The 18356-nt window shown below is 34.4% G+C and overlaps 1 protein-coding gene across 4 annotated transcripts in view; it reads left to right on the top strand.

Annotated features, from left to right (window-relative positions):
• Positions 1-18356, top strand: part of Mitf (transcription factor Mitf) — a 107180-nt gene that overhangs the window by 85419 nt on the left and 3405 nt on the right. For all 4 annotated transcript variants that reach the window (XM_090115900.1, XM_090115902.1, XM_090115901.1 and 1 more), the window contains 11 exons: positions 9956-10058; positions 11287-11397; positions 12327-12428; positions 12663-12791; positions 13222-13393; positions 14220-14461; positions 15588-15719; positions 16233-16343; positions 16749-16860; positions 17318-17442; positions 18089-18203. In XM_090115900.1, coding sequence (XP_089972026.1) covers positions 9956-10058; positions 11287-11397; positions 12327-12428; positions 12663-12791; positions 13222-13393; positions 14220-14461; positions 15588-15719; positions 16233-16343; positions 16749-16860; positions 17318-17442; positions 18089-18203 — 1454 coding nt within the window. The remainder of the gene's footprint in view (positions 1-9955; positions 10059-11286; positions 11398-12326; positions 12429-12662; positions 12792-13221; positions 13394-14219; positions 14462-15587; positions 15720-16232; positions 16344-16748; positions 16861-17317; positions 17443-18088; positions 18204-18356) is intronic.

Here is an 18356-nt window from a genome sequence, read left to right as displayed (position 1 = left end):
ATAGGTACAAATACATTCAGTTATAATAGTTCAGTTTATTGCAAGGTTATTTTTATAGCCTGTTAATTTTTTTGCATGTTAGTTCATAGTTGTTACAAGTATGATCAACGCACTACGAAAATTTCTTCTGTTTTACAACATTTATGTGTTTAGTCTGGTGGTTAATAATTTATACTGTATGTCTGTGTACAGGTATTATTAGGCTTTATTTATTTGTAGGTATCAATGATTTTATAGACCTCACTCAACATTGCAATATGCGAACTACCACCTCTATTACCTATTACTGATTTTATAATCCTCACTAAACATTACAATTTGCAAATCATCATCGCTCATTCACGTTAAAATCAATCAATACAACTCGACTACACTTATAAATGTACATAGTGTCGAGTTGTAAACTACAGTTTTTGCTACAAAAACAAGCGAACACGGAAGCGGTCAGATTGACCACGCAAGTGTCCTTCGCGATCGGAAGACGCTCATTTGCCGGCTCGCTGGATGGCCGGTGGATGCTCATGTTGCAGCGTCATGTTGTGTGATTAGTGATTTGTAATTAGTTATTGTGGGATTGTAAGATAGAATAAGCACTCAAGTAGTAAAGTTTACTGAAGTTATGAGTAATTGTGAGTAAAACGTGCTGTTAATGCTTCAGAAATTGTAAAAAAAAATAATGAAATGTTGTTTGCATAGGCTCTCAAAATTAGTAAAATAGAAAATATATTTGTCTAGACTTTAACGGCAATTATCAATGCGAGCATGACCCAAATGCTGCGCAGGCGCGCCACAATCCAACACGCGTTCGTGTCGCGTTTAATCGTCAATGAATACGTTATCCTTAATCGTAGTACGTTACATTGTGAGTGAATCATGCGCAGCTATTGAGCCGCTTTTCGTTTGATACCATTGAAGGGTTAATTGGTGTAACCCTTGTATCTGGGAACGTATGCCAAACATGTAGATGATTTGGTCGTCGGTTGGTGGTTTGTTGCTGGCCAGTTTGAGTATTTTTTATGAGACATTGCTAATAGTAGAACAGATGTATGGGACATAATAAATGGACTCATGTTGATGGTTATCAGGCAATCCTAAGTCTTATTTTTCATTGCATATTGCACGCCTCATAAGCGAAGCGTTGAGGTGGGTACTACTGTCACTTCGCGCAAAACATCTGATTTTTCAAACTTAAAATGTCTTTATGTATCATACATTGCACTTGTAAGATAATACATACACACACATATTAAGAAAAAACACTATTTTTAACGTTCATGATATTTTTGATGTCATTTTTGTTATTTAAACTAGTTAAAAAACAGTTTAAAAAAGTTCTGTCTTGGACGTCCGTGTGTCTGTATGTGCGGATCCTTTTTCTTGTTAACACGATAGCGACCGAAATACTTTACTAATCGAGTCTTTTTTTTTCTCTTACGCTTGAGTATGCTCAGGAATAGAACCCTTTCATTTTTCAGGGTCTGATTCGATGTGGTTTAATTGTTATTAAATAAACAAAAATAATAATTAATAAATATTTATTAAAAAAAAATTATGAGGCGTGCACTTTTGGATGTTCCAAATTATTTTTTCATCTGTGGCAAATGTTAGCCATCAACGCGAGAGATGTGTCCATACCATACATTATAGATTTACAGATTAGGCAAAGTCACCCAGCAATTTGCCGATACAATAGTCACATACATTAATACGATGGCAACCATGCGTACGTAATGACCGGACGCTATAGTAACTGTTTACTTTATCTGTGGTACTGCGTGAAACAGTCAGTAGACCATCATTTGAATGGAGGCGTGATTACGCGTAAATATACGCACAGATAAAGCAGGTTGGTCAAATTGGTCTATCGAGGCTAGTTGCGTAACTCTGGATTAAGTGGAGGTTAGTTTAGGAAAAGTAGTAGTAAAAAAGGAAGTAAGTAAAGTATTCATGCAGAATTTTCTCACGTTAAAAAAAAGGTTAATTGAAAGGATCTGCAGTTATGGCAAAGCTAGCTGGTATAAAGATAGGAGAACCTATGAATGTTTTATTAAGTGTAGTGGAATTTGAAATCTATAAGCGTAAGAATGTTACACTATCTTTCAAAGTACATCATCATCATCACCTATGAGGGTTAATAGAAGTAGCCTATTGCTACATAATTGTTTTAATTTTATTGATTGATAAGTAGCCACTTTTAAATTTCGATAAGCCAAACACACGTAAATTCCGAGACACGCAAATGCGGTTGTAAACGGCCAAATCAATATTTTACGACCGTCAATCGGCGATTACTCGGATCATTGGAGCAATCTGGCAAGAGGTGATAAGGCGTGCAAGGCGTTGCGTTATCGCTATCGGCTGGACTGATTTAGAGGATAGAGGAAAAATACTGGCCTTTACATGTCCTACTGGCGTGCTAAAGGAATACCTGATGGAGAATGTCTTGCCGGCTCCAAGAAGCACAGACTGCAGAGAAAAACTGCTTTCTGAAAGTGACAGATTCGTGACGACTCTTCTTTTTAGAAAATACTTTGTGAACTTATAGTAAATATTCACTTATAATACCACAAGAGCTTCAAAATTATCGGGTATTTTCCGATAGGTTCGTTGCAAACAAATGAAGGAGTCAAGTTTTAGTCAAGGTTAAAAAATCACGAGCGCGAAGCGCGAGTGATTTTTCCTGAAAAACTTGACGACTTTATTTGTTTGCAGGGAACCTTGAGGGAAATGCCAGATAATTTTGAAGCTCGTGTGGTATTCGGGAGATTATTTTTCCGTCCCAAATGTCGGCCAATAATTTCACAATTGAATTGAACCTGTCAGTTTGACGTCAACGACCAGAGAAAATTTTCAAAAAATTATCAGTATAATACCATGTAGGTTGTACCACGTGACGTCGAATGGTGCAATTCTATTGGTCGATATTTGGGTCGGAAAAATAATCGTGGATATTGATGATTCAAAAACGCTTCTGAAGGAAGTCTACTTGAACATTAAACAGGCAGAAATCACGGCAAGTTTAAAGTTCCAGTAAATAATGATATTAAAATATGAAGATATAAAACAAAATTATGTCTTGTGCTTTTAAGATAAGATTAAGCTCGTAATAGTTATAATATGTTGATTATAAGTGATTTCATAAACTTTAATCTACAATTTCGGTTAAGTCGGTAAAAAAAGTGGTGGTTATTACTGCAGTTATAGCAGAGAATACGCTCGTCATTACTACAGGTAATAATATCCAAAAGTAGCATATCACAACGTGATAGATAAATTATCGTTGTTATTAATGTTATCTTTACAATTTTTCACCAAAATAAATAATACGATTGCCTTTTGTATATAATGCCTATAAATGAGAATGCTCTAAACATTACAACTCGTAATTTTCGTAGAGATAATACTGTTGATAAGAACAATGCAGGTTTTAATGGGTTCATGGAAAATGCACGTTTAGAAAAAGATTCATTGATATTTTACATTATAATCACATAAGGACAAAGCTAGCTGGTATAAAGATAGGAGAACCTATGAATGTTATATTAAGTGTAGTGGAATTTGAATTCTAGCGTTTGTTCTTGTAACTTGGGTGAGAAGGTCGTAAATCCTTTGGTTTGTTGTAAAGTAAATTTGGAAGATAGTGAAAGTAAAGGTGTCAAAAATTTCACAGGAAATTTTCAGGATTAATAGGCGCCTATTTCTTCAAGACTTGTATGCCTGATATGCTTGATTAAATAGGCGCTATCTAATTTCATTCAAAGTCGTTCAAATATGTTGGTATGGAAGGAAAAATACGCACGAGATTATACAAAATGTGCTAGAAGAATGTTTTGTTATTCTTGACGAAAGTATATTTCGAAGGATGGTTATTGTCAGCAAAGATTCCTCTTCTTGTATACATACTAGCACACAGTAATCAAATTAGTGGATGAAAGAAGTTCAAAAAATTCATTCATTCATTCGGATATTCCAAACAATGTCAGACACGAGTTTGGCACGTGCGAAAGATAAATACCAATTACTTTATAATACCACTGTACAGTGGGTTAGTACGATAAATTGACGTTTTTATCAGAGGCTTTAATTGAGAAAAGATTTCAGCTAATTACTTAAGATTATTCAGGCTGAGGAAAATGCGTATGGCGTTATCTTTCGGGATTAGCGTGGATTCCATGTTTGTATAGATAAACTTAATGTACTAACAAAATGTAGGGTTAGATAATATGTAAAGTATCAAGATTTGTAAGTTTTTTATCTATTGCACGAGCCGTATGATAAAATTATGGTAGTTACGTATACGGAGTAGTACTTTTTCCGTTTGATATAAAATTTAAAGCTTTCGATTAAGGCACTTTTAAGAATGTAGGATGCTTATCTATAAAGCAAAAAAATTTACTTATTGATTGTTCAGATCATTTTATTTTGCTTATTCATTCATTGGCTGCTCTCTATTGCAAAAGGTAACGTGTATTGATAAATTCTTTAAAAAATCTTATGTAACGCGATCGAAGTCGCGAGAGTCTACTAGTTTCGAAAATGTTAACTTTCGATAAGTTAGATTTAAAGAAAACTTACGCGACGTTTAAGTGTTACTTTATCTAAACATACAAAATGTATCACGGTTATTTTTACGATCCATCAATTGTTCGACATCTCCGTTATCACGATACCTCTATCTCACGTGCGTGATAATGCTAATACATCTTAAGTAGCTTTTCAACCGACTTGAAAAAAGGAGGTGCGCAATTCGAGTTTTTGATAATATTTTTTTTAAAGCTAGTGCTATCCGTGTGGTCCCATTTAGATTCTCTGGCGACAGGTTTTGTTCTGAAAATTTGAAGGCGGTTTAGTTTTTTGTAAAATAATAGTTTTTGGCTTCTGGAATTATATCTTTAACTTTGTTAGAACGTCCTGTAAAAGGTGTAAACGGCCTGTAAATAAAAAATCACTTTGACTCTAATGAGAAAAGAATTGACTAATTGTCTCGAATTTTACATTGTTCTGTCCTGTCCAGTATTTATTATAAATTTATGTAAATTTTAATTTGGTATGAAACATTAGTAACGTATACCGCATTATATGAGTCACAACTCACAACCGTCACAGTATGATGTCCCTGCAGAATTATCTTGCCCTAATAATAATAATTACGTATTAAACTAACTCATACTAGATTAGACGAATGTCGCTATACATTAATGTATTATCTCAAATAAACAGTCGTGCCGCATTAAAACGTCTCCATAAAATATTTGAAAATTATCGTCACCACTTACGTGAGAAGCCAATTTTTTTCTTCATTCTCTGTCACCATCCAACGCGTGTCCAGCGTTCATCTTGTGTCCTTGTCGCGCTCGTTAAATGGTCTATCACGAACGGGGGTCTGATGAAAATTACTAAATAATACTCACAGAAGGCCGTATCGCTTTGCATCTTATGGCTTATGTAAAGGGCCGCGATTTTGACACGAGTTTCAGGCTCGCACCGGTTCGAACCGGGTCGGTTTGGTTTTATCCGGTTTTGGGTAACTATTGTGATCATGAGATACATCAAAATATATCTATAACTTAAATAAATGGTAACAAGTAGGCTGTATAAGTTTGAATCAGAGTTATTTTTATATCGGATTTTTAAAACTTGATAACAATTCGAGATGCTATCTATTAAGATCGATAACTTATGCCAAAAAAACCCACTCCACGTAGAGCCAGGTCAGCAGATAATATTTTAGGTTTTTTATTAATATTTAACTAACAAAAGATCGATTTTCTTAATATTTCTTAATAAAACTGCGTTTATATCGTCATATGTAGGTATCTGAAGTCCATCATTGTCTAAGTGGTTACTTCCTCAGCACGACTTGATGATATTATCACGCTTAAAGTGCCGGTGCAATCGGACAAACGGATGAATCTATAGAAATGCATTGGTTTATTTTATTGTTTGCATTTTGATTTATTGTACCTATGCAAGATTGCTATTTCAGCTTGATATATTGTATCTTAGCTCGATAAACGGGCTATCTATCACTTAAAGGTTTTTTTCGCATCGGACCCGTAAACCTGAGATGTTCAAGTTCAACCAAAAAAACTTTTCAGCTTTAATATTAGTATTGATTACAATATTAGTATAGATATCATACCTGGCATAGTTTATTCGTCACCTAATGGAGGTAACACCACTCTTACGAATGGCTTCATTGACCCATCGTGTCGCAATTGATAAAATATTTCGGGCGCGTGCTCCCAAACTTGCCATGTGCAGAATTGTAATACACTTGCGAAAATTATTGTGATGCTCCAAGGATGGGGTTTTAAACAATTTAAGGGTATTGAATATGGTTGGGTCGTAACGGTTGTAGAATGTTTGGAAATTGTTTGGTTTCTTTGATAAATGTGCGATTGGTTACATGGATAGCAATTAATAATTCAATGTTTAGATAATATTATAAAGCTGAAGAGTTTGTTTGTTTGTTTGAACGCGCTAATCTCGGGAACTACTGGTACGATTTGAAACCAAGAAAGTCTGTAGTCTACTCGACGGAATACAAGTTCAAGTAAGAGTTTAATCATAACTCAGGGACCTTTTCCCCTATCACATATTATGTATGTGATAAACTTATTTATTTATTTAAAGGCTTCTTAAACTAGTCGCCGACAAGTTATTACTCAATGGGGAATACCATTTCCAAGAACATGAAAAGTTATTTTAATACATTAGGTATTATGTAACGTTTAAATTTTTTCCCTATGTATTGATGTTATGTAATGTTTTATTTATTAAAGGTATTTAAGGAAGTTATGATGTTCAGTGTATGTTATGTTTTTTAGGTTTTATTGATTTCCTTATTTATTTTACAAATAAATGAATTGTCTCTATGGAGATACATCTCCTCAAAGACCTTTATCGTATAGGTATATTAGAGAAAAAAAGCTCTATTTTAAAAATTAGCACATTCGTTACCGTAGTTCAACCTTATTTAGCAATTTTTAGGTGGGTTTATCAAAACTATTTTAAGATCTGTTTAGTATTCAGTGTATGCGTCTTATCAAAAATAATTTCAAGTCGTTGAATGGTCAGTTTAGGTTAGTTATTTTTATAAATTCAAAGATGTTCTTAAACTCTCTAATACGCATTCGCCAAGCATTCAAAATTGAATTATAAATTGCGCTGATATAGTTTTGCTATAAGAAAGCATTTTACACAAGCCTTTCATATGATATTTCATATAAGGAGCTAAATAAAATGCCCCGTTTTTAATTTAACTGTATCTCCGATTAATAATCTACTTCATAGGGGATTTCGTATTATTCCTCGAATACGTATGATATCACAATTCTCCGTAATTAGGGTTATGTATGAATTAATACAGCGTGGAATATACCTACGGTTGCCATTACCATGTACAATCCTTGACCGTTGATTTTATTGCGCTCGAAATAGTGTCAAGCCAATTTAGACCTTAATTGGAATGTTTATAAAAGTTAATATAGTTTGAATTACGTGTCTAGTGCATTCTAGAGTATTTTTCCAAAAATACAATGCATAAGCAGTACCTCTCAACTTTTTGGTAGATTTTTACTTTTCTTACAAAATGGTATAAGTCAGCAAGATAACCCATAGTCCAGTTTTTGTTTACAAATAGGTAATTAAACTTTTGTTTCATATGAATATTTGTTTATTTGTATTGGTTTGTAAGCGTCGGTATTTTACGTTGGTGACGGTACATAATAGCATATTATAATATAACGATATGAGTCGCACGTGCGCACACGCATTTATATGATTGCCTGCGATTCACGATTAATACTTATCAATAATATTATCAAGGACCACAGCTGATTGATCTGGCATAGTTCGCCATTGGACCGGTCGTGCCGGACCTCCACTGTGAAGTGTATCGTGATTGTTTCTGTGGCCAATGGACCAAGAGCGTTTACGCGAAAATGTATAGTTGAATATAGAATTTTTGAAGTCGGTTAAAAATTGCATGTGCATAATGTATGTGCCAAGTGCAATGTTTTGTGAAGATTTCGTATTGCATAATGTTTTGTAATAAATTTGGAAGCTTTGTTTTTTTTTCTTTTAGTAAAATGTCCTAATGTTAGATATAAACAAGTCTAGATGACCTATCAAGCCGCAAGCGTAGGTATTGATAAAAGTATTTGCTCTATGCTTTCTCACAGTTTGTTTTTTTTTTATCAACATCAAGTTAAATAATAGTAGATTAGTAGAAAAGCATTGTGTAATAATCCTTCTGGCCTAAAAGAGAACACACAATAAATTTCGACAAGATAAATACAACTTGTTGTTTATAAAACTTGGCTGCGCGTACGCAGATCGCGATGTCCACAGTTTCGTCACTTGAATATCAATTTGTTGGCATTGATTTAAGGACGAAGAAAGTGTTGTCGAATTCTATAGGATTGCTTGTTACATACAAATTAGCAAGAAACGGCTTAACAAATACTGAGAAAATTATTATCTTGATGTTGTAGTTTATTGATAGCTGCTAACTGATTAATTATCATTTTTAACAATTTTCTAGGAATTGATATAAATAGATAATTTAGCAAATTGGGTAATTAATTATCTTCTATTCATGAAAATTGCGTATTTTATTAGTTGGTGTGTGAAAATATTGTTTTATAGAGAGACGTAAAAAGGGAATCCTAATAACAACGCTTATTAAGATAAACCTTAAAATTGTTATATACAATAATATATTATATTCAGTATTATTATTGTTAAGTAACAAAACAGATACTTTCGCAACTTTTTTTAAAGAATACTTACTCCTACGCATATACGGCCCTTAAATAACTTAGTTACTTGCGTATATCGAAGTTGTAGCTCTATGTTTACAATACTATACATGATTTGTACACATTATTGTTATACTGTATTCCCTTATAAGTGAGACATTCCTCACAAGCATTTAAAAGCTGCCGATTTATTTGTACTGCCTTATACAGCAGTTCCCAAGGTATTGAAATAAAAAATGTATACAAACAATATTATATAGTAAACGTATCTTACACGATAAAGACATGATTATCTTTTAATCCGTCAGTCCTCGGATCACAGACACAATAGAAAATCTATTGTGTCTCGGCCCGATCGGGCCGCTCGGTGGTCAATGGGTTAAGTGTTAAATTCTTAAATTACATCTATAAACGTAATCGTAATTTAATAGCTGATATTCTTCTGCGTGAAACAGATCTTTTAATATATATAAAATTTTCATATCGCGGTCTGGGAATAGAACAACATCTATTCACACCCCTAAATGATAAGTGTGTGTGGTGTAAGGCAGGACAACGTATGCTGGGTCAGCTAGTTTTTCATAAATCTTTCCTTGTCTTTCAGCTTATTGTTTTTTTTAATTAAATACAGTCAAATCTAAGCGTTCTTACTATTTCTAAAGGTCTAGAATCTACAAATTATTTAAAAGGATGAGGATGATGATACACATAAGTACCTATTTTTAGAATATCAAATCTCACGCGTCATATTTCAAACACAATACTACCATTTGTTGTATGAGTTAAATTATTCTATTGTATATCGTGTCGTGTCCGCGTAGTTTAAACGTAATGTAATCGATATAACAAATAATATTTATCCTTGTGTGTATACTTACAGCTGTAGGATTTACATGTGCGCGTGCGTCTTTTAAACGAACTGTAAATATTACAACGAGAAAATTGGTCTGTGTGTGTGTTACAGGCATAGTATTTACATGTGTGCGTGCGTCTTTTAAACGCAGTGTAATCGATACGACGTCAAAATCTGTCTATGTCTATCTGTATATTCTTATAGCCAAATATTAACATGCGTGAATGAATTTTTACACAACGAATAAATCTATCGATGTGTTTGTATCCCTACAGGCTTAATATCCATGTGTGTATAGTAACAGCTGTAATATTAACATGTGTGTGTATTGTTACAGCCCGCCCACATTCAAGACGCTCACGCCGACGTCACGCACACAGCTAAAGCAACAGTTGATGCGAGAGCATGCGCAGGAGCAGCTGCGCAGGGAATCGTTACAGGTGAGCAAGAGTTATTGTGTATTATTGAGGTTTTTTAGAGCTTAGCTCTAATATCACGCTGAAACTCATGAAATTATTGTATGGTCACCGATCTTTGTACAAAGTTTGAATTAAATCTGTCCGTTTGAAGTAGATCAAAATCGAGTATAAAGAAGTCGGCTACATGAAAACAGACAGGTGAATCTAGTAAAGGCGTGTTAATTTGCTCTTATAAACAGAATATTTTTTTTGAATCGAACGTAGTAGGATGTAATAGATATTACAGAAATGATTTATTAGATAATTATTGTTCGTTGAAAAGCGTATCTTGGCTGTATTCATTGCAATTATAACAAAAAACTATACCTTTCAGCGTTGAACAATTTGTTTTTGCAATCATTAGCGTACCCAAAAAATCAATGTCACCGCTAAGTTATTGTAACGAATGTTCTAGAGTCTAGACTGTTTATTTACAAACATATACATATATCTGATAGGCATTACAATTCTCCATTACCTATATAGGTATATACCAAGCAGACGAGATTGTGGAATATTTTTCTATAGTTTTAAGGAGGGATAAAAAAGGGGAGGGTTTTTTTTTTATGTTATGGGGAGGCAAACGAGCGGACGCACTGCCTGGAGGTAAGCAGGTTGCGTCGCCCATAGACCACAACAGAGGTTATGGTTGTTGCCTACCAGGATTAAGGGATTTGGAAGGAATTAGGGAGAAAGGGGCGAGGAAGAGAGGGATTAAGGATAGGAGAGGAGAGGATGGGTAGGGGATAGGAAGGGATGTGGGCCTCCGGACCCCTCACTCACCGTACGGAACGCGACAGTTAACTGTCACTATGGCGCCGATATTCTGTGAGGGTGTGGTACCTTCCCCGGTGCGAGCGTGGCCCAGTTCGTGCCGAAGCATGCTCGACTCCCACTTAAAATTTATAGGTAATTTCTAAATACAAAAATATAACCATCATGGTAATGTCTCCATTAATAGAACTAACTCCACTGTTAAGTTTGCGAACACCACATATAAATATCTAAGATTTACGGCAAATGGTATGACACGGGATAAAAACAAAATAGAACGGCCCATTTCACTCAGGAATAACAAGCTTTCTGCTGGTGGAAGAATACTTGAAATCGGGTCAGCAGTTTTTGAGTTAAAAACTTACAACGCACAAATCTTTCCTCTTTAAAATATTACTATAGATAGTACGTATAGATAATATGAAACTACCCGCAGGCACAACAAGCAGGTCAGTCGAAGGAGAATGGAGAAGAGAAGAAGAAGTCGAGTCCAGCGGAGGTGCCGAGGATCACGCCACACGTGGAACTGCCGCCACAGGTGTTGCAGGTAATCTAGAATGTTCTATTGCAATATATTGTAATGTATCTTTACGCGAAAATGAAATAGAACTCCTCCTTCTGAAACATATTTTATCAATTTCAAAATAACTATAATTATAATATTGTACTGAAAAATATGTATTAAAAATATGTATTCTTTTGCCATTTAAAAACACCACTGTCACATCACTGAAATAAGCAGTAGGTTGATTAACTTTTAACAATTACATTCTGAATGTATTTATATTATGAGTGAAAAGCACACAATAAAAGAATTCAATCAACATAGCTCGAATTGGTCAGGTTTTAAAGTATGTATAAAGGAGTGATTAAGCTATAAAGTGTAAAAACGCATCGTAAACATGACTACAAAATTTATCACATTACAATATAAGGCATTTCCATCTCATAGCAGATCTATGACGCCATGTAGGTTATGGCATTTTGGTACTTCCTGTTCACGCACTAATCTGATTAGCTACTTAGCCAACATATACTTCAATCTATGTACATATGTCTCATTGATGAGAACACCACAATTGTAAAGATACCATATCAGTTGTTTTCCAAAAACATCAGACAACGCCGACTGTGTCATGTTGGTAAACAGGAAGAAATTTGCCTATTGATACACCATAATCTTATGACTATCATTGTAATCAATGTTGATTTCTTTTATCTATTACGACGCACGTAAATTCTACTCCTCTCTCCTATTACTGTGTACTTAGTAAATGGATTATCCAACGCAGTTTTTTTTTTGTAATTTGAAATACTTGTTCCCGAGGAAAGCTCGTTGAAACAAACAGTATAGTAGATTAAAAAGTATATTTCATCATCTATGTTCTCGATCGATTTAATTCTCATAGATAAAGCTATGAAAGAAAATGTCTACAAAAATACTACGTATATTGAGGCTTAAACACCATTTTACAGGTGCGAACAGTTCTGGAGAACCCCACCAGGTATCACGTGATCCAGAAGCAGAAGAATCAGGTGCGACAGTATCTCAGTGAATCGTTTACTCCACAAGGCCAGGTTAGTATCAAATAAGCTTTAGTAAACTGTATACATTTTGGAAATAATATAAAAATTTATTTGGTCATCCTCATTACATAATTTAACCACAAAAGTGGTATTGTAATTTTTTTGAATGGAAAATACGAAGAAAATAACGAAAAAGACACAATTATGGTCCTTTTGTATGTAACTATAAAAAATATTGTTTTGAAATATTGTACCGAATTAATTTCAAATCGATGCAATATCCAGGTATCGTCAAATGGCCGCAGTGCGCCTGCGCAGTCAGCGCCAGAACTCAGGCGAAACAATTCGCCAGACCGAGCGTCGTCGTCTGGTCTCATGAGCCCTGGCATGTGTTCCGGCGGTGGTAACTCTGAAGTAAGCATCATCGAAATATATTTTTTTACTAAATTGTCTTTAAATCTTGGAATTTAGGCTGATAAATTATTGAGGTTTTTTATGGGCTCAATAGAATTGGGCAAATAATCCCCTTTACCATCATAAGGCACAAATCATCGTGCTTACTGATAAGTAATAAATTAAAATATGTGTGATTGAGATGTTTTATAGAACTAATTTCTTGTCTAGTCTATCTAACTGTATTACTACTTGAGTTGACTACTTGGTTACTATTTCTAGTTATACTTTTTTAATTTATCTAGCCACTTTACTATGTCCAGATACGAAACTCATACCATAAAATGGATTCGTTGGCAAACAATACTCTTATATACTTTTTCTACATTTCTTTTATAGAAACTCATAACAAGCTGTACACACACTTATACATTTCTTTTCCTCATAATAGACAGACGAGTTCCTCGAGGACATCCTATCCCTGGATGGGGGGGCGGGTCCCCTTTCATCATCAGAGCCAGCGTCCACCGCCAGTTCGGTGGCCGGTGATTGTGCGCTGCTCACAGATGCAGATATGCATGCATTGGCTAAGGACAGACAGAAGAAGGACAATCATAATATGAGTGAGTGTTAAAGTGAAACTTTTATTACATCGTCTCAAACTTTTTGGTCTGTGTAGCGCATGTCGCGTGACGGTCGGCTGCCGAGTAGGTATAAAGCAGTGTTCGGAAAGTTTCACTTTTACCGTGGTTTCATAAAACCAAACAACTTTTTTTTGTATGTTTTTTATTATCGTCTTTGACAGCAATAACTTGATGATATTGTGGTCAATAACAGAAGCAACTAAATTGTCATTATCATTTTCATCATCGTAAACAAAAACATCACTGTCGTTATCATAATATTCTTCAACAAAAAAATGGTCATCACCGTCTTCATCAATAGAAATATTGTCATCATCTTCAACAACAACATTGTCATTTTCAGATAAAACGTATGTTTCGTTTCATTAGTAAAGAAATAAAGTAAGTGAACTCTTATATCAGCTTAAAGTGTTTCGTATATATATCATTTTTTTTAATCTCGATACGTTATCAATCAATGTGTTTTGGAATTTTTTAGTCCCCATAGTGTTTATTTTAGGATCTCAAATATTTTCGTTATCAACATTATTTTATAGCGAGGATTAAAATATTATGTAGTATTTATGTGAAAATATGATTGGATATCTGGCATGATTGATTTCTAAATTAATGCGTAAATTATTGAGTAATTCTTTACCTCTTGCGTAGAAAATTTATGTACTTTTAGAAATACAAAAGATAACGGTTATGTATATCCTCATATTGACATAAGTCAATCATATTTCTTCCTATAGACTTTTTCTCTTTGTAATAATTCTCAATCTATTAAAATTAAATGTCTCATAATTATTCAATTGAATTCCAGTCGAACGCCGGCGTCGTTTCAACATAAACGACCGCATCAAAGAGTTAGGGACCCTCCTGCCCAAGACCAATGATCCCTTCTACGAAGTGATACGTGACGTCAGACCGAACAAAGGGACGATACTTAAGAGCAGTGTGGACTATATCAAGTGTCTTCGTGATGAAGTAAACAGGCTCAAACAGAGCGAACAGAGAAGAAAGCAGATTGAACTGCATAATCGGAAGCTTATGTTGAGGATACAGGTAAATTTTTGGGCATTTTTTCAATGTAAGTTTAGAGGGATAGTACTAAAGAGCAGTGTGGATCAAGTGTATTAGCGATGAAGTGAACCAGCTCAAACAGAGTGAACAGAGAAGAAAGTTTAATGAACTGCATAATCGGAAGCTTATGTTGAGGATACAGGGGCCTTAGACAAAGTAACAATTAAAAAACGATAACGAAGTTAGAAAAGGCAAAAATGTATGGGATTGACATACGCCGCGTTAGATCACGTGGACTATCTAATGTCAATCCCATACATTTTTCCTTTTCTAACTTCGTTATCGTTTTTTAATTGTTACTTTGTCTAAGGCCCCAGGTAATTTTAAGCTATTGCATAGCTTCTCTCGCGGGCGTTGAGTGCGGGGACCGAATCGAGATATTCCGTAACGAAAAAACCTCACGCTCCCCACTCCGACGGGCGCGGAGGTGTGGCTTGAAGGCATAGCATGCAATAGCTTTACCCCGAGTGCCACACGTCTTTTTTTATTTTAAACAATTAAATTACAGAGATCCATTAATATTAGTTTTAAAGAGCAGTATAGAATACGTCAGTGGCTTTTGAATAGTTATAGGAGCAGGATCGAAGTTAATGTTGTAAGATTTAATTTTTCATCAAAACAATATATTGGCCTGAATTTAAGCTTGTATTTTTGTTATAATGAATATGTACAAAAACTTATAAGTTATCGCAATACCTATTTATCTATAAACACTTTGTATTGAACTTCTTAATACATAGTTCCCACCCTAACTTACTAATTTTCGTTATATAATTTCCAGGAACTAGAGCGTCTAGCCAAACTGCACGGCTTACCCATAATCAGCTGAATATGTACAAAAAAAACTTATATTCTTAAAGCCAGTGCACATAAAAGTTATAAGTTATCGTAATACCTATTTATCTTTAACCCATTGACCACCGAGCGGCCCGATCGGGCCACGACACAATAGATTTTCTATTGTGTCTGTGATTCTGGGGCCTGATGGAATAAACACTTTGTGTTGAACTTCTTAATACATAGTTCCGGTGGGAACTATGTTATGTTAGGGTGCTAACATACTAATTTTAGGGTGCTAACATACTAATTTTCGTTATATGATTTCCAGGAACTAGAGCGTCTAGCCAAACTGCACGGTTTGCCCATAAACAGTGAGGGATATTCGTCCCCACACGCGGAGGATTCAGGAGTTGACACTGCACACTCGGAGCCCTTCGCTTCACCAGCCAGAACTCAACAGGTGAGTGCGAACTTGAGTTAAACTCAGTGTGTGAGTTTGAGTTGGACTCGAAGGACCTTTTGTGGTTTTGGTAGATGTATTTTAGAAAGGGTTAAAGATCTTTTATTGGTGATTTGTAAATGATTAAAGAGGAAACTGGTAGCAAATCTTTAATTTACAATTTATGCGAAAATTTTTAAAATTACACGTTTTCCCTTTTATTATTCGCTATCAAATACCAACGCATTTATCGATTAAATGTTGCATGGTTTGATTGAATAGTATTTAAATTATTTCAATGTTGTGTTGTTTTTTTCTTTATTAATCTCAACTACAGCATCTCGGGTAATTAATAACTGCATTATTTATTGATTCGTTAGATAACATTTAACACATCAATTGAAATAGCATATTTTAAAGCATACATAATTATTTCACGCAGCAAAAGCATTGTAGCAGTTCTACAGTAGAACTTCATGAAAATATTGTCAGAATAATATTTTAAGTATTTAATAAATAAATGTATTTTTCCAGCATACAATGAGCCAACAAATGTTAGGCCAAGGCTGGTCGTCCCCGCACTCGACGGACTCCGGTATAAAAAGCACGCCTGAACCTTACGCCTCACCTGCTAGAACGCAGCCTGTAAGTTTATATGTATATTAATTAATTATCTGCCATAGTAGAGAGTGTAAATTGTCTTCTAAGTACTACATTTTTTTTTAACAAATATTTTTGTTGGGACAGCATGCCTGAAAATAAGTGTCTTTCTGCTTGGTTACTTGATACACCAAATAATAAATGAACTTTTGTTTTACTTAATAAAAAGTTATCTGACTCATTATAAACTTTTTAAAAACCCATTCTCAAATATCTTTGTATTCATTTTTAGTTCGTTTAAAAGTTCTGAAGCATCAGATACAGAAATAAATATTTTTTGTTCGGAAAGCAGTTTCAAGGGAAAAGATCCGACAAAAAAATGAAGAATATAGCTTCTACTAAAGTCGCATTAGTAAATCGAACTAATTTCTTATTTGTATACATTTCCAGGACGTAATGGTACCGAAATCGGAACCAGCCCCTCTCATGGAGTTAAGCGACCCTCCGCCGGACCTCTTGAGAGACACGCCCGCTGAACCGCTTTCCGCTTTGGATGCACTAGGTATTATAAGTCAATATTTTTTATTAGTACAGTGTATCGTAGGAAGAAGAATAAAAATTAAAAATTATAAAAATTGAATTGTATTTTTGGATTTATAAAAATTATAATGCCGCTAAAATCTAGTTGGTAGTTCACATTAAAAGTTTTCTAATAAAGGATTGCGAAAGTAATCCTAAAAGATCTTTAATAATACGACATTTAAAATCAATGTAAACCGCTGTTCGTTTTAAGTCTATTTTGGCTCGTTCACTGTAATTATTGCGTTCATATAAATGCGTAATAGAATTGCATAAAAAGGATTTCTGAAGACAATCATTCATGCAAGCCTAACAGAGGTTAAATTGTTTTGATTTCGCACCGCTATTCGGATAAGATATTCCAAATTGCTATCTTTCCAGCTTACAAATAAACAAAAAAAAACAATACATTAATATACTAATATATTTTTTAATTTCAGATGGTCTAAAACTAGGTTCATGTTCGCCGCTCAGTCGATCAGACGGTTTATCCCTCGACTGTCTGGAGCCAGACCTTTGCCTGGAGCCCGTGCCAGAACATCTGTTTAATCATAAGGATATTAAGGTAAGTTTTATGTTTTTTCTTGTGTAAAAAAAAAGAAAGAAAGTTTATTCAGCACCACACAAAACAAAACAAAAAATACATATAAAAACGAAAATAAAATAAAATTTTACTTGCCTTATAAAAATAAATTAGTTTTTATATAGGTTTATTTCATTTGTGTATAATAAACTGGGTAGAATTTATTAGCTTAGGTATGTGTTAAATTTCATGTAAACCCATCCAGGCTTTATAGGTAAGGATATAACAATATACATTGTATTGTAGACTATTCCCTGTAGAAACTGCTTTCCGAATCGGTGGTAAATGATAAAACCGTGTTACTTCGAAAGTGCTTTTAGAAGTATTCTAATTAGAGTGTTTTAGTAGAATGAAATAGTAGTATAAATATACACAAATACAGCAGCCGCATGCAAGTAGGCACGCACACACACGTAAGCATACACGCACACGCACGTAGACGCGCACGCACATAAAATTTATTATACAGATTAATTCTTATTGAGATTAAAAATTAAGATAAGCACCTTCCCCCTATTTATATTTAGTTTTTCTTGTGTTTTGTTTTTAACTAAACTATAACGCAAAATTAAATTTTAATGTGTAACATGTTTTTTTTGTTATTTTACAAACATTATTTATTGTCTAGATGCGACTATCACCGCCGCCGGGTTTGCTCAGCGGGGAAGAGAGCGAGGCGGTACTGAACTTGGCGCAAATAGAAGATCTCATGGACGACGATTCGCATAATCCCGTCACGCAAGGTAACTGTTTTAAAATAAATAAATAATTGTTATTTAATAGCGGCTTGACCCGGATTTTGTAAAAATATTAATGTTGGTCTAAAAAAAAGGCGAAATAGTAAAATTTATTAAGCTTTTACGTGTCTTGCCGTCAAGTTCATGTGCATTAACATA

The sequence above is a fragment of the Colias eurytheme genome, chromosome 24, assembly GCF_061535395.1.
Source record: "Colias eurytheme isolate Ceu_HAF_F1 chromosome 24, ilColEury1 Martin Lab GWU primary, whole genome shotgun sequence".
NCBI classification, from domain to species: Eukaryota; Metazoa; Arthropoda; class Insecta; order Lepidoptera; family Pieridae; genus Colias; species Colias eurytheme.
This window is presented reverse-complemented; position numbering and strand designations above follow the sequence as displayed.